Source organism: Neolamprologus brichardi, chromosome 22 (assembly GCF_056152115.1).
Source record: "Neolamprologus brichardi isolate AB-2024 chromosome 22, ASM5615211v1, whole genome shotgun sequence".
NCBI classification, from domain to species: Eukaryota; Metazoa; Chordata; class Actinopteri; order Cichliformes; family Cichlidae; genus Neolamprologus; species Neolamprologus brichardi.
The window spans coordinates 20,350,290-20,371,011 of NC_142124.1; the positions used below are offsets into that span (position 1 = coordinate 20,350,290).

A 20,722-nucleotide genomic window follows, 5' to 3' on the forward strand; every position below is an offset into this window, starting at 1 on the left:
AAATCTAGGTTGTACACTGTCTCAGTTTTGCACTAAGGTTTCCGTATAAAGTAAAGCTCATGCTAAGCATATTTATTGCAATAATTTAATTGCTTTTTTCAAGGTCATTATGATTTAAGCCCGAGGTGCAAAACAGCTGAATCCCCAGGGCAGTGAAGCTGCACTAGCCTCCTTTTTCAAGTCGTTGTTAGATTTCTCTGAACTGAGCTCCTGTGTGTTTGCTGCAGCTCGTGCCTACCTGGTAATGCATGAGTATGTGCATTATGTACTCGTAGACTTCACCAGCCAGCCGGTTCTCCGGCCTCCAGGGAATGATGACAAACTGTATTCCCAGCAGGGGAACCAGGATCAGGGTGGCTCTTACTGCCTTCATGTACATGTTGGACTCTGCCCGGTGCGTATCTCGCAACTTGGTAACCAAAACTCTGATAATATTTAGCAGGAAAAAGAGGTTGACCTACAGAAAAAGAAAAAAACAAATCATGAATTAAACTCTAAATGAATATAAAAATATAAAGACTCATCATGTAAAACGAGTTTTTCGTGCTTTTTCTGTGTGGAAACAGTGGATTAGCAGACTTACAAGAAGTGCTGCCACTATAGGGCCGTGGATGGCGTAGAGCAGATGGGTCTCCACACTCATCCAACAGCTACAGAAGGAAAAACATATCAGTCAGTGCTGTCAGCCTCCCAAAATACACATGCGTGCACACACATATGAAAACACGCGCGCCTGCACGCTCTCACTCTACCGCACACAGCCCAGCGCAAATGTAAACATCTTCTGTTTATTTGCCGAGGTTTCTGGAACATTACTCACTTGTCGTCAAAATACTTTTTCCTTGCCACGGCGTGGATGGATACAGGCACTAGAGGAAAACCTTGGAGAGGAAAAGATGGGAGCCATATGAGGTCTTGAGTGAGTTTTGTGAAATTGCATTTGTCATTAACATAACTGTGAAAGCGTGGTTTAGCTTTGTTTGCTGGTCTAATGAAACTTTCCTTGGAAAGCCGGGTCCTCCTTATTTCTGCAAATTCTCCTGCGACAGCTTTATTGTTGCACCGCTAACAACAAAGACAACACTACCACACGGTTAATTTTCTGTTACTTTTCCCTCAAATTTGACATTGTGTGGGTAAACACCCACTAGACACTGGGCACAGATTTTTCATCTTTTCTTCTGGATATAAACGCAAAACTCCATGTAGGGTCCATTTTCAATGAGGCCCTGCAGTGTGCTGGCCACAGATGGATCTGACAAGCTGGCCTCCCTCCATCCATCCACACACACACACACACACACACACACTACTACTCTCTACACTAGGATCTCTACACTACACTCTACTCAAGGTTATCCCAACATTTTTAATGATGATCATCCATCCAGTTCCATTGCCCGCTTTTTTTTTTTTTTTTTTTGACAGACTGTGTTATTCCTGTTTGGAGCAGTGTGGAAAACAAGACAGGAACAGCACTAAGCAACAGGAGGGCCAATAAAGCTGTCAGCATGTCCACAATGAAATACCTTTATCCAAGACCATGATTTCTTGCTTTCACATTCAGATATTACAATGCAAACTCTGCCCTCTGATCAAACAGACGACTGCTCGCGAGCATATTTACTCAGATCTACGATATACTGCTGCTTGCACAGATTTCCTGTGATCCAGTCTAATCCACCTCCTTGCATGAAAGGTGCTTGTTTGTTTATCAAACTTCTGGTTCCCAGTCACTACCTCTGCTCACTTTGTAAATTTAATAAAGTGACAGCCAGCTTAAGGGAAAAATAAATCAGGCAGCCTGCGAGTCAGTTCATTGTTTTATTCATTTGTCACTAGCAGTCTTGCTCATCTAATGAAAAGCTTGATTTACTACATACAATAAGCCTACTATAGTGTGTTCTTCTAAATCAGCGGTCCCCAGCCTTTTTTGCGCTATGCACCGGTTTAATGTCAGACAATATTTTCACGGATGTGTCGCGGATAAATACAACAAAATAAAATGATACGACCAAGACAAAAACTGTGGTATTTTGTAAATATAATAATAAACGCGAATTCACTGTGTAATTGTATAACTTTGTTAACAGCGTCCTCCTGAAATGCGCCAACAACATTGAGAGTCACGTCCTCCTCTCTGCCCCTTAACGCTCTCTGGTTGCTATGGTAACGTGTAAATATTTATTTCAAAATAAGACAGACAACTACAAAGACCGAGTTGACAATAAAAACTATGAAAACCATAAATTTCACACCCAAGCCTCAACTCTTGCGGCCCGGAACCAGTCTATGAGTCCATGACCTGGGGGTCGGGGACCGCTGTTCTAAAACATATGGTGCATGCATGTATATAAAATCGTGACTGTACAAAAGGAAGGCACACATTTCTAAGTTATGAGAGGGAGAGGGAGAAAATATCTGTTCCTAAAGGGCTCTCACAGAATTAAAGCACATGTACTCATAAATTGGGGAAAGGACAATGTCATTGGTCAACACCATATCTAAGACTTGAAAGGACAGTAGATGTAAGTAGGAAACGTGGGAACAAAGAGTTGGGGAACGGCATACGGCGAACTGTCTCCTTTGTGGAATCCCCACCACCACAGCAGGGTTATCAGCTCATACATAAAGATGCATGAGCAGGACTGGAGGTCCAAGAGCAAGTGAACAGAAGCAACTCGGGTGCAAGGATGGAAATGTTTGCAAGCATTTGAGTTCAGAAGACTATTAAACTGAGTGCAGACGTTTAAGGGAGATCATTGTCTGAACAGGAAATGTACAAATGATGCTCTTAAACTGAATGACTGCACGCTTGATATTAAAATAACCTCAGTCACAAGAAAATTGTTAGATTGTACCCAATCTTGTTGAATTGCTTCTCTGGGATTTTTCAAGCTGCAAGAATAAGTTTTTACAGACACACTATAGCAAAGAAACAAAACAACAAAACGGGATGTGGTATAAATGACTCACCCCAGCCCAGGAGGTAGTACCAGTGCAGGTGCTGCTCCTCTGCAAACACCGCCACCACGATGAGCGTGTGCAGGTAGATGCCTTCACAGAGCATCCAGAAGTAATTACAGCCCAACATGTACATGTGAAAGAACTGCAACACCTTACAGCCAACCTGCAGGGAGAACAAAATCAATCACATCAACCTTTTTTCTGCTTTGCAGTCTTGTTTATTTTTTGAATAAGATGATCCAGTTGAAACAGTCGTGACATCATCTCAGCAGGAGACATAAAAACGATTTAATGGGATGTTTCAGCACTCGTGGCACAAAATCATTAGCCAGTATTATTCTTTTTCATACTGAGAGGATGTTTATTCATTTACCCCCGTCGGTGGTGGGTTAAGTTGGGAATCATGATTTCTCTTTGTATTTGGAGCCGCCCTCTTTGATTGTTTTCGTCTCACAAAGCAGTGGGATCAAAGCCCCGCTCCACATTAGTGTTTTATAAAGAGCTGTGCAATTTTCTATTTATGCATCCACCGTAAAGCGACATCATGTCTCGTTATTTTTTCAGTTCCTTTCATTGAGACGTTATGATAAGAGATGATGACTTGATGACACATTCTTGGTATGTCAGTTTAAAAAAGAAACAAAACGGTCGATTAATGCCATAATTATCAAGAGTATCTGGTGCAGTGCAATCAGTTATAATTCCTCTAATAAATGCCAGACAGGCACCAATAAACCTGCCTGTGTTCAGAATCTACTAAAAAAAGAAAAGAAAAAAATCTCACAAACTTTTCTCCTAAAATAAGTTAACTTCCACAACATTTGTCATTACCGAATCTCAGGAGATTCGTTAAGGAAGCATGTTTTTGGACGGGAATCTCTGCCAGTCACATCAGCTTTCATAGCTTTTTCCCTACTCATCCAAACACAGATTGCTTCCACTTCCCTTGCGCCCAAGTTTGGATTATGTGGTTCTAGCAAAAGCCCAAATGGCACCAATTGTGCATTCATCCAGAGGGTAATGGGTAATTTCACAAATTGCAACAACCAATGCAATATATTAGGGTTTCTCTACAGTCTAAGATACTATTTATAAAAACTATTGAGCATCTACCCATTTTCTTCCACTTATCCTATTCTGTGCTGTGTGGGGGAGAGCGTGGGGGTCCTTTATGGGTTTATGGGTTCAGTCACTCATTTCATATGGCATAAAAATGTCTTTTTTGTAAGTCTTCACATTCATGCTTCTTAAAGCAGGATTATCAGCGGTATGCTCCCTGACTAACAACTTGTGATTGACAAGTCATTAGCCAATGAGCGAACAGTTTTACGGTCAGACCCACCGCTCATCGTCACATCTATTTTTTTTTAAACCAAGATGTAAAAATGTATTTATACAGTTTTAACAACAAGAAACTAGTCACAAAGTGCTTTACAGAGACACCAAAAACAAGCTCCAAATGAAGACACAAGAACCAACAAAAACAGATGAGTTTTAAACTGTTTTTTTAAAGGATGCCACAATGTCAAGGGTGCGAAGAGAGGGTGGTGAGCTGTTCCACAGTTTTGGTGTGGTAACGTTGGGAATGCACAGTCTCCCCACTTGTTTCCAGACAAATACGTGGAATCACAAGAAGACCTCCATCTGCAGGCCTAAGGATCCAGCTTGGAGAATTGGGGTGAAGCACACTGATGATAATTGAGGGCTTCACCTCATAAAGAACCAAGATTTTAAACTGATACCTAAACCTGGAAAAGAAAATAGCATTTTCTCACAAAGCCCCTTGAACGTGGAATAATTAACAGACTGACCCAAGTTTAAACAGGCCTCTATCTGTCGGTGAATTTAAAAACATGATGCAGTGAAGGAGACCTGTGGATGTGTCTTATAAAAATCCAGTTAAAATTTTAATTTTAATGTGTATTGTTTGTGTCTATTGTAAAAGAGACAGTGATCTCAGTGGGACGTCATGGTATAATAATGGTAATAATAATGATAAGAATAATAATTAATGAGAGTGAGTTAAAAACTTTGTCTTTTTTGCATCTTGGAGTGGATTAATATTTCCTTTAGACAACAAGAAAATAGTGAATTACAACACTAATAAAGCTGGCAAAAGCAAAAACACTAATCTCGAGGCTTAAAGCAGGAAACCACCGTATCTCTGTCCACCTCTTATGTTGTCCATGACTTGAATATGTATTTGCGATCTAACTGCAAACAAACAGGGATGATTACAGATGTTTAATAAAAAGTTGTTTTTCACTTTGTAAAAATTACAGTTTCAGATCGTTTCAAATTAAGCAGCCAGGCAAGTAATAGGTGTCTCACAGGGATCATTATTAAGCCCTTTCAGTTTTTACATGAATAATATTTGCAACAGTTGTATTCATTATACTGTATATACTGTAGTGCTCTTATTCAGACAGAATAGGATTATTAACACGAAGCAATTGAGAAATATTAACAAATATCATGCTGAAAACTGGGCTCGAAAAATAAAAAATATAATTAAGTTCCCACAACAACAAATACTATGCAAGCCTCTGTGCTATCTGCACACGATTGCTCTGCTCTTCAGGCCGCTTGCTGAAGCGTTGCTTGAGCTGTTGCTCATTACCGCTATCACACTCACCTCTGTAAATTATATTAAAAGGTTGGTTGGTTATCACTGGCATCAGCAAAGCTGTGTTTTCATTATGCTCTCATATCCTGAAATCCCTGAAAGATTTGTATGGAAAACCTAGACAGATGAATTCCTTCCTAGGAATATATATTTATTTTAATATTCACATTGGGGTTTCTGGTTTGTAGTCCTGTGGTGAAAGAGCATGTGTGCAGCCGCAGTATAATTCAGAGATGCTGGCATTGCTATTAACTGCTCTCTGAGGTCCTCTTAGCTCAAAACACACAACAGTTGTTCACTTTGAAACTCTTCGCCATATTTTTTCTCCCTTCCTTTCATACGTTTCCCCTTCCACTTCACTATAACAGACAGCCGCTGCTGTTAGTATCTGCGAGTTAAGGGCGTATAGTTTTCACTAATTCAGGTCTGCAGTTAACCAAGGTTTGTCTTAAGTTACTAACAATGTTCTGGTTAACAAATCAAGCTGCTATAGATCATGTACGTGTTTGTCATGTTTTCAGCCTCCTCCTTGGTTTGACATAAGCTTTGGGGATTCACTCCCACATAATGCTGGCAGGCCAAACCAGACTCTATTACCACTCAAGAGACAACAAAGAGCTTGTTTTCTCCTCGAGTTCAAATCTCTACTGCAATCCACCGTTCCTAAATCACCAGCACTGAAAACATGCTCATAAGTTTCACTCTGGCATCAGTAAATTTCAGAAATGTTTCCTCACAGACGCGCACGGATCCCAACCAGAGGCGCTTGTGCGCTCTCTGTCTGCTCCCGCCTCGAGAACCAAGGCCACGGTAACTAATTTTATTTTGACATGCTGCAGCAAGTTAGCACAACTTGACCGTACTACATCAGAAAGTAACAGATTCAACACAAACCTTTTGACAAATGATGACAAGGGGGAGATTTGAAAGGGGGCCACCGCACAAATACACGTTTCTTCACGTTGATTATGACGGCTGTCATTTCTGTCTGCATCTTGGATACGTTCAGCTCAGCCTGAGCCAAGCAGATTCATTGAACGGGGGGAAAAGCAGGACTTAGAAACAAACTAAAAACCCAGCTGAAGCCTCTGCTGCGTCCTTGATGTTTCCAGTGCTTTGTCAGGCAAGCGATACTCCAGCTGAAAGCAGGATACGGCTGATGCGATTGTACGCAATGTGAGCCAAACTCTACAATCCTATCTGCTGGGTTTTTGGGGTTTTTTGCTGTATGGCACTTTGATCATCTAAAGTTCTTTTTAAAAATTATTTAGGACCGTTTTAAACATATTACACATTGCAAGGAGGGTGTTTATTTTTACAATCTTTTGTATGTTTTTTAAACAATATGTTGTCAGTATTTATTGACTTGGAGGGAATGAATGCGTTTGATTTTATGTGGCAGTAAAACAAAAAACATGATCCTTTTCTGGAGTTAGTGAATCTCTACAATAACAGCTTTTAAGAAGCAGCAAGCAGCAGCTTAACAAGCGTTTGTTATTTTGATTTCCACAAGTAACATACAAATTTATGCTCAGTCCTGATATCAAGGCATTCCCACAAGACAGATTTATTACCTCTACCTAAGCTGACCTCGGAATTTCAAACAATTCACGAAAGGCAAAAAGTTAAATGGAATAAAAAAGAGAATCTAAGGCGCTTGGAAAGAAAAGCAACTAGATTTCTTCTTGAAGTCATTTCAGCTCTCATCTGAGAAGCTTCTGAAGAAGTGAAACGTCTTCAAGAAACTTAAAGAAGTCCAGTCACTTTTTTTCCAAGCTATTTTGGATTCCCACGACCTGGATCACTGAGAACCTACACAGGGATAAAAACAGAGAAACAAAAACTGTACGTTGATTGTGTAGCAATTCCAGGATGTTGCAGAGCAGGATCTGTTTTAGAAAAACTCAATATCAAGAAACAGACCAGATCTCACTTTGCGTGTCCTGCACATCAACTACAATTAAAATTAAAAAAAAATGCTATCACAGTGTTCACATTTTTATTTGCCTTTGCATAAATTGAATGAAACAATAGATTATTATAAATGAATGAATTATAATTATATACATTATTATAATAGTAAACTAATTACTTAATAATTAATAATTCATATGAATATGTTATAAATTAAATACAAATACATACATTTGCATGTTTTGTAACCAATGTGTCCCCCCTGCATGGTGTTTTTTTTTCCCTTTTCCTAACAAGCACTAGTGTCTTATAGTTCAGGTTTGTCAGTGGGTCAGTCAGCCATGTGATCTTGGTTATATGGACAATGAAATACATGGAAAGCAAAAATCTAATAATGCTATATAAAGTATTCAAAAGTTTTTTTCGATTATAGCTAAAGACTTATTATTATTATCTTAACACGCTAAACTAAAGACAGTGCAGTCAATGTTAAATCTAGCAGGAGGGGCCTAACACTGCAACTGTGAGGATTTGAGTGTGCTACCGTTAGCATTTAGCAAATGTTACGTAGCTGCTTCCAGGACCTCCAGATGTCCTAATTCACAAGAATCAGTTTATTTAAAAGTATTTAGCACTTACTGAACTGAAGCGTGTCCAAAAAATATTGAATGAGCCGCTGGTTACAGGAAGTGAAATTGTTTTCCTTGAGTTCGAGCCATTCACTGTGACTCAGGGTGGATGTTCACTGTGCAGTGCATTCATACTGTACATAAATGATTTTCCATCATGGTCCTTACGTCATAGATTCGTTAATGGAATTATATCTTTAAGCATGTTGGCATTATGTAGTTTTGAAATTGGGGTGGATCTGAGTCTGCACTGGTAGAGCACACAGTAGCAGCCTGTAAACCAAGGTAGGCACACCATAAAGCTTAACCTGCTTTATCATTATTCTTTTTTACTCTAATGGGAGCACAATTTACAAACGGAACACCATGTTGATTTAAATAAGAATTGAGAATAGTGATCATGACCATAAACTCATCAGGGGAACTTTTCATTGCAGTCATAAATCAAGTGAGCAACAGGGGCGTTTCCAATAAACTTCTGCACAGTCTGCAACCAGAGGAGTCCCTGCATTAAGACATAAGACAGGCTTTTCCTTCCCTTTTCAGACTGAAAGAGTAAATGATTCACTTTACAGGTAGAGTTCAGGTAATAAATGTGTCACTGTTACAGGTTGTTGGTCATCAAAGTTGAAGCCTGAGAACTCATGACCCTCTCATGCAAACCACTCTAATAGTCACTCTTTTATGATTTTGTGTGTTGGGGAAATCTTCTGAAATAAATGTTGAAGGTGTTCAGGTGACTTTGTGCTGTAAGTATAGCTATCTGAGGAATAAGGTCGTGTCATACAGGTTTAGAGACCAGTTGGCAACCTGGGGCAACCTCCGGTCATTAGGGAAAAAGTGAATTATAAAACCAGTTGGTTGCTGGCCATCGCCTGATGAACTCAGTCGCAAAGAAGGTGCTGCACCAAAAACCTTGTCATTGCTTTGGTCACTAGCAGGTGGCAGCTACCAGTAGTTTACATGGAAGTCGCGGTAAATACATAAGAGAGGATTTACTCACCGGATTTCTGGCCACCACTTCAGGATTGTTGACAACGGCAATGAGGTGGATGAGGGTAAGGGCAGAATTGAGCACGAAGGAGCAGAAGAGGTTCTTGTGGAGGGTGATCCTTTGGCAGCTCAGACTCCTGCGTGCAAGGATTAATTAAAATGCTGATAATACTGTTCACGAATGTGGAATAAAACCTTTTCAGTCACAGAAAACACAACATCAAAAAACACAAAAACTTGGTGCAACCGATGACACGCACAGGAAAGAGAAGTGACTAGCAGGCTGATAGTTTAATGAGATGGTCAAATATTGTTTAAAGTGTCAAATAATTGTTATCTTTCATCTCAAACGGATTTTTCTTTGCAGCTGTCAAAGGAAAAAAAAGTGTGGATCAATGAGCTGGATTGTCTCTAAATGGATTGAACAAGCTAGAAGTGCTGTTAAATAATGCATAATGGATCCCAAGGGTGCATTCGCATTAGCTTGACTGGCCACTCAGGATTAATAGCGTAATAAAATGCATTACGGGCAAAGTGAAAACAACTATTAGAATCAGTCATTCAGTCATTCATATCGGTATTATTATTATTGCTTTTGATGGGTTTTTTTTTTCTCGACAGCAATCAAACAGACTGCATTTCAGAGCTGAATGGAGTCCTGTAGCAAATTGCTTTTTTACAGAACATACCCTCCATTAAATACCCATTTTACAGTTAAATAAGTTGTATCCATATACCTCTCATGGCCAATTTTATCTTTGATGACTCATAAATCCCCCTGAGACCAATGAAAGCACTAAATGTCCTGAAAAATAGCATAGAGCAGCACATTTTCACAGCGGCCAAGTAAAAATATTCAGGCATTTTTCTTTCTCCAGTTCCTGACAAAAAAGGAAATGTAGGAATTGTTCATTGTTTATGTAAGTTTTATTCATACAGTACAGCCCATTTCATTACACGTAAACCCAATTTTATTCCCATAAAATGTTTTTTTTAAAACTCTGTAGTTTATATAGGGAGGACTTATCAAAAATGGGGCCATGGCAGCATCGTTCAACTGTCACAGGTCCCAATGTATCTGTCAGAATTTCCACCAGCCCCCATTTTTCCACAGAAAACTGGAGTATTTTTATCTGGGAATCCTGACAGTGTTGATGTAGAGTTGTAAATAACAGAGTAGCGACTATACAGCATCACATACCACTGTGAGCTTCACATCTGGATCTTATAATACAAAATCCAGTAATTTAAATGTTTTGGCAGTGAATATATTAAGTAATGGCTGCAAAGAGAGGCAAAAAAGATAAGACGGTCTCAGCCAAACACCTTGTTACTTTATTGAAATCTTAATTTGTTAGGACTTTAATCTCGATGAACCTTGACTGGCCACTGAATTGCTCTGCAGCTGAAGAGTTTGAGACTCATTGGGTCAGCGGGTTTTGTGATTATGCCCCTGCCCCAAACTCGGCCTCTAGATTTATGAGTGCGCATAAAAATTTGCTGCACAATAACGATCTCTTACAAGATCTGTTCTGGATAACAGCTGTGTTTAGGAGGTCAGCAGACTTCTGCACATCAAAATTTATAACTGCAACAATCGCCAACCACAGGGCCAACAAGCCAGTGTTTCTAAATATTGTTTCAGAATGTAAAAAGCATCTTTTTTATTTGTCGCTGCTTCAAATAAATGAAAAGCCTCAGTTCTTTTGAAATAACACTGATTAAGCTCCTCACTTCCCAGAGAAACGTAAAGTTTCACAACTATTTTGTGGCACAATCATTAAAATATTATAGATTTATTCACTGAATATTCCATTTCTTTCCCTCTAATCTGGTTTGTTATTCTTAACTCTTATCTAATTGAATTTCAGCTGAAGCACACTGCTTAACTTTATATTCTCTTCCGCTGGGATTAAGCGTCTGTATGGATGAACATCTATAATGAGCAATAAACTCAAGTGCAAAGCACCAACACATCCTGCTCAGAATTTTAACTATGCACAAAAAACTGAAGATGTGTGAGAAAGTAAAGAAATTATTTACATATTCTAGAAGTAACCTTAATGACTAGAGTAAGAGATAGGACAACCTAGTAGACTAGTATTACTTTACCTTACAATATAAATCCACGTGAGGCTATAAAAATAAAACTGAATTGAATTGAAATATTAGTTTTCTGGTGATTGCACAGACTTTTTTTTAGGCCAGAAACAAGCTGCAAATAGTTGCACTGACCAACTAGTTGTCTAGAGGCTGAGACTCTCAACCCCTGGGCAACCACCTTGGATCACAATGGGATTGCCAGAGTCATCGGGGTTGCCAGGTCTCCTGGTGGGAGTCTGACTCAGACCAAGTGCAACCCTCTCAGATTGGTGAGTTGCTGCAAAAAAATGCTGATTTAAAAACACAGACAGATTGCCAACATGTCGCAATGAGTCTGAGTCAGTCTGTGCTGAGGAGTGCAACTCATCTGTGACATCTGTGTGTCTTTGCTATCCAGCTGCCAGTTGTTTTTATTCGGGTTATGTTCCTATGTAGATCCTGAGTGACAGCATCATTTTGCTGTTTAATCACCATCCTGTAGCAACTATGTCCCTATTCTGTTTCAGATTTATGAGGTTCTGGGTGGACCCTTAAGTAGCTAATGTAAATTTACAGTTTCTGCCAGTTTATCACAGTGAATCACCATATTATCCCAAACAAATTGCATTTAATTGCCAATTTGATGCTACTCAATCACAAACTGATAGCATACTGACTCTGTTTTATTGCCACTTTATCACCATTTTGATGCAGCAAAGTCCCTTTGAAGATGGCAACTGACTGTGAGTGGTCCTCAAAGACAACAAGTTCATTATAGATAGTTTTAATAATTGTGGTTATGCCACATCTCCAGCCACTGTTTTTCCTAGTATGACTATAGTGTAAGAGAAACTGCAGTGTCAGTGTCATAGTTTGCATTAATTTATGACAGGGAATAATATTTTTATTACAGTCTGTCTCATATTTTGCTGACTTCAAATAGGGCAAAGACAAGAATCGTGCTAATAATGAGTAAGGACAACATCACTGTGCCTGTCAGATCATGTCAGGTAAAGATGATGAGTCATTAAGGATGACAACACCACCTATTAATCATCACTGCGTCATCAAACTACAGCTGCATTCTCACAGTGCTGCAGTCTCACATGTAGGACAGGAGCATCACATTGAATCTTTTACCTGAAGTAGAAGAAGATGGCCAGAGAGATAAGCAGGGAGGCTATGGATAAAGCATGGCCCACGATGGCCATGTAAAACAGGATGTAGGCGGACTGTAAAACAAAACAAAAGAACACAAAGATAGAGATACTGTGTATTACTAGACAAAAGGAACATGTTTTCTTATCGACAAGCTAACTTTCAGGTCTACCACAAAATTCAGCTGAATGAATTTGATGGTTTTTACTTTTAGGACAAAACGCTCAACAAGAAATGTTGTTGCACTTTCACAATCCTGAATCCGATTTCCAATACTGATATTTTCAATGATAACTTTAGTTAGTTTGAGTAAAAAGGCAAACAGGAGAAGGAAAACCATTCTCATTATTTTCCAAACTAATGCTGTTAGTTTTGAAACTGAAGTTTATTCATGTTTATTCATTATAACTTTCTCACACAGGCTTAGAGATGGGTTAGCAACTGCCTGGCAATCACTTGCCTATAAGTGAATATTCCCCAAATAGCTGGCAATCGGTTTTCGGTGGTTGTTTTCTGATGCTAAGTGAAAGTAGTCTCAAAGGGATCCCTTGCAATTGCTTTGGTCACTAGAAGACTGCAACAGCTGCCTGTCGTTTGTAGGTAAGACTCTAGGTCAGTAAACTCTTTGCAAGCGATTTCACACCGCAGCCTCCAGTAACCACTTTCCAACTAGTCGGGGAATGCCTAGTGACCAAATTTGAGAAGGCACAATCTACTTCTCCGAGAAGTCAGAAGTTAATCAAGCATAGCGTTCAATATGTTTGTGTTCAGGAATGCAAGTAAATAAATGAAATTTGGCACCTTAATTTAAAAATAATAATGTGCTTTACTATTTAGTCTGCTTTTTTGTAAAACAATAATTATAATTTAGCATTTGCAGCATAATTTCAATTAAGGAGCTTACGTATACTGGTGGATTAACAATTACCAAAGCATAAAAATGACTTTCTAATTACTAGTACTCTTAATTTAGGGCAGCTAATACATAGACCTTACATTGGGTCTGATACATTTGTTAAGCGCCGTATGGGAAGAGGTAACTTTACACCATTCGATTCCATGTGTTCCCAGTGAGGATTATTTGTCAAACAATAAAACATAATGGACCACAGCTGTGCAGCCCAATCGAACAACAATAAATTTGAACATTTTAACCCCCCTACGATCAAACACACATGTAACAGAGATAAACAAAACCTGACTTTTCTACTTTTCCCACAAATATGAATCTTTAAAAAAAAAATTCAAGTAAGATATTAATTGGAGCTGACAGAGGAATGTTTGAATCAAAATAAAATATTATTTGAATGACCAAAGCAGGTAGAGGTATCAATCAGTCAGTTATAATTAGTGCTGCAAACATTTTCTATCTCTGGCACAATTTAATCCCCAGGTTTAACTCTAACACCATGCTGATGAGATTCTGTTCACATATAGCCAAAATATCCATTAGTAAACAAAAGAAATTGCAATGACAACAAAATGAAATGGCTTTTGGGAGATTATGAATGGTCAAGGTCAACAAATCCAGAAAGATTCCAGATCCAAATTTAAAGCCAGCTGCTGAACATTTTTGCACAAACACAAATGGTTTGGCATAAGAGTTGATAATAACATGCTTGCCCATAAAAGACGCACAGTCACTACTAATTAAAACATTTCAAAAATGTTTTACTAAAGTTCAAACAGTCCATCTGGGTGTTTGTATTCCCAGTGAGAGTTCTGTGATGCTCTGGTCTGGTTTTCATGTGGAAAATGTTGTTAAAGGCTTCATTTTGTAGCCGTGGGCTGTTGGTGATGAGAAGGTTGTTAATATGTGAAGATGTCGTCGTAACACTATTATTAAGGAGACTTCCTGTGACTGTATAGCCTGTGGCACAGGCTATTGGGAAGCATTTATTGGAAGCAAGCTTCCAATAAATGCAAACTCTGTTTGTTCAGTCAAACAAAACCTACTTTGTCTGGACTTGGCCCCATGAGATAAGACCATTACGTGTACAAATTCTAACTGTAAGCAGGTAATAATGTAATTTTAAGCCTTCCTGCCTGTCATGTAAACAAATGCATCAAACTCATGCGTGGTCTGAAATGTCAGCTATGTTATTTTAGATCAGTATCACACCAGTATGGGAGAGTTATGAATCTTGGTAGTGCAGAGCCCCTGGCACAAAGGAAACTATTATGCTGACCCATCACACTGTGGCCACAATGCAGCTGATTAATGATAGCGGAATAGTTTTAAATTTGAAATAAATTACCTTCAGCTTGGCATTGGTGTTTTCATTGCAGAGTGTGTAGTTAGACCAAGTTCTGTTGGTGTCCGGGTGACGAAACCACTGCCCGTCCTCTCCACAATACTTTGTTGCTTTTTCTGAACATATCGGTCATGAACTAAGTTAATCGCTTCAAATCAAAAGAACTTGAAAGGAGCTCAATGTTTCAGTCTCGCTGCTTACCCGTAGGGTCGAAGTCATGAAAATAATTAGGGCAGTTTTGGAAAGTGTAAGTTCCTGCTGGAGTGTCGTCCCAGCACAGCCAGCCATCCCAGTTGCGACTGCAGTACAAACCTATAACATCGACACAGTGTAATGACACTTAAACATTAAGAGGGGACTAGAGAACCCCAGATTTTCATTTCATTTGATATTCTTGTTACCTGATTTGTTATAAGACGGATCTCGATTCATTTTCTCGAAGCATTTGTACTGGTTGTCGAGGATTTTTTTCCTCACTATTTCCTGCTGCTCCCGATTAGCCGTGGGACTGACCGTGGCCTCGTCGGCACCGTTGACCTCAGTGTCCCTGGAAAACTGGGCGGCTGCCTTGATTTTAGTGAAGTTTAATATCACACATACACACACAGAGTCATGCTCAGTTAAACTAAACAATGACCAAGGAGAAAAATGGTATGGAATAATTGCACATTATTGTTACATTACCTTTAACTTGTCTTTAGTGTTGATGGCACAGAGTGTATAGTTGGTCCATGTCTTGTTGCTCTCTGGGTGGCGAAACCACTGCCCATCCTCTCTGCAGTACTTGGATGCCCTTTCTAAAAAGAATGCTTATGTATAAATATATCGCTGTACACAATTTAACACTCATTGAGTTCTTTCTTTAAAAATATAATTCATAGAAGATGAGGGAAGGTTAGCAGGAAAGCAGCAAATCTTTAAACAAGCAACCGTGTTGAATTTTACCACCTACCAGTGGGGTCAAGGTCAGAAAAATAATCAGGGCAGCTCTGAGAGACCGTGGTTCCTGCCGGAGTGTCGTCCCAGCACAACCAGCCATCCCAGTCACGGTTGCAGTACAGTCCTGTAGGACCCACAAAACATGATAGCAAATGTGTATAGGTCTCAAATTCACATGGATAAACGTGAAACTTATAATTACAGGGAGATCTCACTGCCTAAAAACAAGACACTCTAATATTTAGTTGGACTATCTTTAGGTTTGATGCAGTCACTTTGGCATTGTTTTGTGCAATGTCACATTTATTTCCATCTTGAGTTGCATTGTGTTTTAGACAAGATCTTGTACTGACAAAGGGAGCGCTAGCCTGCTGGGTACAGTCTTCTCCATTGCATCCCAAAGATTCTCAGTGGGTTTTAAGGTCTTGTGGTCCATGAACCACTCTTTCACAGTTTGAGCCTGTTCAATGATGATGTTGCCATCTGGTGAATATTCAGGTGGTTATTTGAGCTCTGTACAACTGAAGCAACTGGAGATCACAACACCTCCCTCACTGGGTTCTACGGTAGGCATTAGGCATGAGCACCTCACCCACCTTTCTTTTTTTACTGTTCTAGTCCATCAGTTTTGACCAGGGTTAATCTGGACTCATCAGACCACAAGACTTTTCTGTTGCTCCAAAGTCCGATCTTTATGCTACCTGGGAAAATGAGGCTTTTTTGCGATTCGCTTCACTGATAAGTATTTTTTCTTAAAGCTGCACAACTGTTCTCTTTTGTTGGGAATGCTCTTACTTTCACCAGTAAACATAGCTGTGAGTTGTGCTGGTGGATTATTTACAATTTTTTTTAATGATTTGATGTCACCAAACATTTACATAACCTCTGATCACTTCACCATATTCAGAATTCTTTCCCCGACTACATTTCTTCCTCGTAGCAGTCCTCCCAGGTTTAAATAATGCATTGGGAAGTTCCTAATCCAGCTTTAGTAATTTCCGCAATATCCTCATTTGTTTTCTTTGCTTAATGCAGGTGGATAATTTGACTTCTGAAACAGAGTAACATCTTATTCACAACCATGGGATGCATCACCAGACATGGCTGTTTACGAACATGGAAGCTACTCACTGCATCCTTTGAGGTTAAATAACTTCCTGTAAACCAAAACATTAATCACTGCAGAAATTATCCAATGGAAGGTTCTTATCCAATTATTTTGCGAAGTCCAGGCACTGAATTTCTTTGGCCAGGTAGTGTCAAAGCTCAGCACTGTGTAGAAGAAAGAATCAGTTTACCTGTTTTTGTAGATGGTGGCTCTTGTTTTATTTTGAGGAGACATCTATATTCACTCTCAAGCAACTTCAGTTTCTATGCGGAAAAAATGAAAATTTCAGCTTTAAACAGTACTGAACAGACAAACTGAGGACCATGTGCAAGGACCTGTCAAATAAACACACATCAAACAGTTTATTACATTCAGCGTATGTTACCCTCTGCCTTTTCTCATGGGTGGCTGCACAGAGCGTATAGTTGGTCCAAGTCCTGTTGCTGTCTGGATGTTGAAACCACTTCCCATCTGCTCCACAGTACTTAGTTGCCTTTTCTGTAAAGAATAATTCCATCACTAAACACAGGTGCTTTTTACTATCCATCCATTCATTCATTTTCTTCTGCTCATGGATTCAAACCGAGGACCTTACTGTGTGGAAACAGTGTAACGCTTCCTCTTCTTACTTAGATGTTTAGATATTGTAACAGTTTATCAGATGAGCAAATCCTCTTGAATGTCTTTGCTCACCTGTGGGGTCGAAGTCACCGAAATAATCAGGGCAGTTTCGGAAGGCGTACGTGTCCGCTGGAGTGTCATCCCAACACAACCACCCATCCCAGGTACGACTACAATACCGCCCTACACCAGGAAAAAAAGCAAAGGAATGCTTACAGGCCCATTATTCATAAATTTGCAAGCCTATAATGCAGATGCTGATGAATGTGATATATTGACCTGGTTTTCTATAAGGTGGATCATTCTTCATTTTCTCTTGGCATTTCTTTTCATTCTCAAGGATAATTTTCTCTGTGCTAACCCCTGGAGCCTCCGTGGTTGGCTCTGCTGCTGCATCCTTTTGAAAATCAGGGATTTCCTTCTGGGAAAGAAAAATATTAGGCTGCTGCATATAGAAACTGATGCAAGCTTTGTCTTGTTCAATCACTTTCAGAGAAAAAACAAAACAATGATCAATTACCTCTAATTTGTCCTTTAAAGTTTGTTGACAGGTAGAGCCAGTCTGGATCCAGTTACCTGATTCATCACAATATTTGGTCATTTTTTCTGTGGAAAAAAAGGGAAAAAGCCTCACTGGCAGTGCTACAACAGCATTATCCATCAATAATTTTCCTAAAAGCTTCATATACTATATTAAACGGCTTACAGGCACAGTCTACTGCTCCTGTTTGTTTAGCAGAGAGTTCAGTAGAGATTTTTTGTATGTTTTGGCTGCGTCTTTCAGGGTTTTTCAGCAGTAAAACATTGGCATAGCCCAAACACATAAATCTAAACCTGAACCTTGGCATTATGAAACAAATGCATTTAACTTAGCTCGAAAAATATCATCAGAAGTTAGTCACATAGAAATATCCAGATTTGGAATAATTGTACGGTCATTTCCTATACGTCAGGTTTTAAACCACATGTAGTGGAGATCCATGGCTGGACCTATCAGTGAGATCACTTTGTTCTTGACATCAACAACTGCAGTCCGACTGCCTAGTCCTCTCTGGCAGCTCATTAAGTGTTCAGCAACCACTTCCAACTGTACGTCTTCCCAAAGGCCTCATATCAGCAGCATCAACTTTCAAGGAGTCATGACGGTACCCAGGCATTTTGGGAAGATCCTTTATGAGCCGTCTCTTACAAAAATAGCTACTCTGTTCCCACATTCATGTTCTTGCTCCCTATCCATCTGTCAGGAATCGAGCGTCCCTATATATTTTTATAATTCCTCCCTTTCTTTTCTTTTCTTTTCTTTTCTTTTCTTTTGTTTGTCTTTTTTCATCCTTACATATTCCTCATTCATCTCTCTGTCCTCTCCTTCACCTCTGCTCTCTTCGTCATATTGCATCTCCTAAATCAGACATGACTTGAGTCTGGAGTTCTTCAACTAGACATTATTGAACCTTGTATTACTCACAATGTAAAAACTGCACATTCTTCGAAAACGCTTAATGCTGCAATCCCAACATAATTTGTACTTATATAATCACAGTCAAATTCAATATAAATAAATCTGTTTTTCTATCCTGCCTGACTCAAAGAGTACAGTAGTAGATCGTGTTTTACCTTGTTTACAGTGTATTAATCTTTTCTCTAGCATGTCATACAGAAGCAAATATGATTGGGCTTTTTCATGAATCTGCAACCAAGTACTTATGCAAGGTTATGCTTAATCTCTACAGACTAATATCTTTATATAAGTGCACATAATCTGTAGGCAAGCAACAACATTTTTGCTACTGGAATCTTTCTGGTTTTAAATTTGTAGTGTCCAGAAGATTGGCCAATCACATTTGAGCATTTAAGCAAATAGTTAGTGCTAAGTTAAAATGTATCGACATTAATAAACAATGAATGGAATTGAATTATTGGCTTGGATATCTGCAGGTTACACCGAAACCAGTTGCACAGTTGTGCTTGAATGAAGATGGATACCGTCTTAAGATCGTATTACTAAGCTGAGGCTTCAGTTTTGCGTCTGTGAGAGAAACAAAAGCATTAACCTTTGACCTGAGGAGGGGATTTACATAATACATAATAGATAATCTGCCTCAGCTAAGTTTCACATCAATCACTCTATTGCTTTATGAATAAAACTGATGATACTTAATGGCTGATGCATGGTTTCCATGCATCAGCCATTAAGTTTAAGACATATGTCTTAAAATAATTCTGTTATGCATAAAATTCATAAAACCATACACTAAAACTAAGCAGAACTCCGCAGCTGTGAAATTTGAAGTCCTTACAGAACAAAGTTAAGCAAGCTATCTGGCCTCTGTGAGACACGATTAACCATTTTCCCGATAGTACCCAGCAGGTCTCACTTCAGACTGCCTGTTGCTGTAAATCTAGTGAGAGATGCGAAAAATGTTCTTACCAGTCGAGTCGAGTTGAGGATGATGCGGACAATTTTGTGTTACTGATGTCCCGGCTGGTGTCTCATCCCAGCACAACAAACCATCCCACATGTAATCACAGCGCACCCCTCGAAGAAGGAAAAAAAAAAAAAAGGGGGGGGGGGGGGAGAGGAGTGTAATTACTATCATAAGCAACACTTATTTTCTTACATAAGTATACTATTAAAGAAAAAACTTAAAAAGGGAAAATGTCCTTGTCTTTTCTACATTATGTTACAATTTTAAAAAAAGTCATATTCATTTATTTAGTCAGAGTAATATAATGTAAAATATTGTCTCTACAGATGTGATTACGTCTTCCGGCCTAAACTTTAAAAGCCCTATCGGGCCAGTTAGCTTGCAGCAGTACCACTATCATCTTTAACAAGAACACAAACATTGTTCTGGTCCCATTCAATAGTTTTACATCACTCCACCTGCAAAGCCCTCCCAGAGTTAATGGATTTGGTCTCAAGAAGCCTGAAATTAATTTGGGACCTCTCACCAGTTCTGCTTTCTTGGCGGCCTTTGCGGGACAGCTCGAGACATTTGTATTGACCCTGGCTCAGCGCCTGCACACTTTGTCCCTCTATAATGCTCTGCGGAGGACTGAGCGATGGGTCTGAGATTGAGTCAGTGCCTTCCGCTGTCCTGCACTGTGGAGACAACATGAATTAGAGTTGAGAGGAGGACATGCCCTACACTAAGTGCAATACGTGCCGTGGCCAGGGAAGCATCATTGTGTTGTTTGCGGTTTCTGCTCTGATCTACATTTCTTTGATCGTCAAAAAAAAGGTAAATATCATCTTGAATGGTGATGTAGGTTTCAATTATAATACCTCAGAGTTTTATCATGTTTGGATAAAGATGTGCATCTGGATAAAGGATAGAAAAAAATGAAAAAAGTCAGCATGGAAAGTTTTTGAAGCATCTTCAAAGCTTTTCTGATGAGGATTTCACTCTGCTTTGAAATTCTACTCACG

General features: G+C 39.2%; 1 protein-coding gene across 1 annotated transcript in view; it reads right to left on the minus strand.

Moving 5' to 3' along the window:
- calcr (calcitonin receptor) overlaps nt 1-20,722 on the minus strand; it is a 66,215-nt gene that overhangs the window by 11,208 nt on the left and 34,285 nt on the right. The window contains exons 3-20 of the mRNA XM_006787677.2: nt 20,245-20,395; nt 19,721-19,828; nt 17,813-17,898; nt 17,572-17,713; nt 17,365-17,475; nt 17,057-17,169; nt 16,862-16,934; nt 15,577-15,687; nt 15,309-15,421; nt 15,026-15,191; nt 14,826-14,936; nt 14,628-14,740; nt 12,352-12,443; nt 9,140-9,266; nt 2,977-3,130; nt 821-881; nt 584-650; nt 239-457 (exon numbers count right to left, since the gene is read on the minus strand). Coding sequence (XP_006787740.2) covers nt 239-457; nt 584-650; nt 821-881; nt 2,977-3,130; nt 9,140-9,266; nt 12,352-12,443; nt 14,628-14,740; nt 14,826-14,936; nt 15,026-15,191; nt 15,309-15,421; nt 15,577-15,687; nt 16,862-16,934; nt 17,057-17,169; nt 17,365-17,475; nt 17,572-17,713; nt 17,813-17,898; nt 19,721-19,828; nt 20,245-20,395 — 2,118 coding nt within the window. The remainder of the gene's footprint in view (nt 1-238; nt 458-583; nt 651-820; nt 882-2,976; nt 3,131-9,139; nt 9,267-12,351; nt 12,444-14,627; nt 14,741-14,825; nt 14,937-15,025; nt 15,192-15,308; nt 15,422-15,576; nt 15,688-16,861; nt 16,935-17,056; nt 17,170-17,364; nt 17,476-17,571; nt 17,714-17,812; nt 17,899-19,720; nt 19,829-20,244; nt 20,396-20,722) is intronic.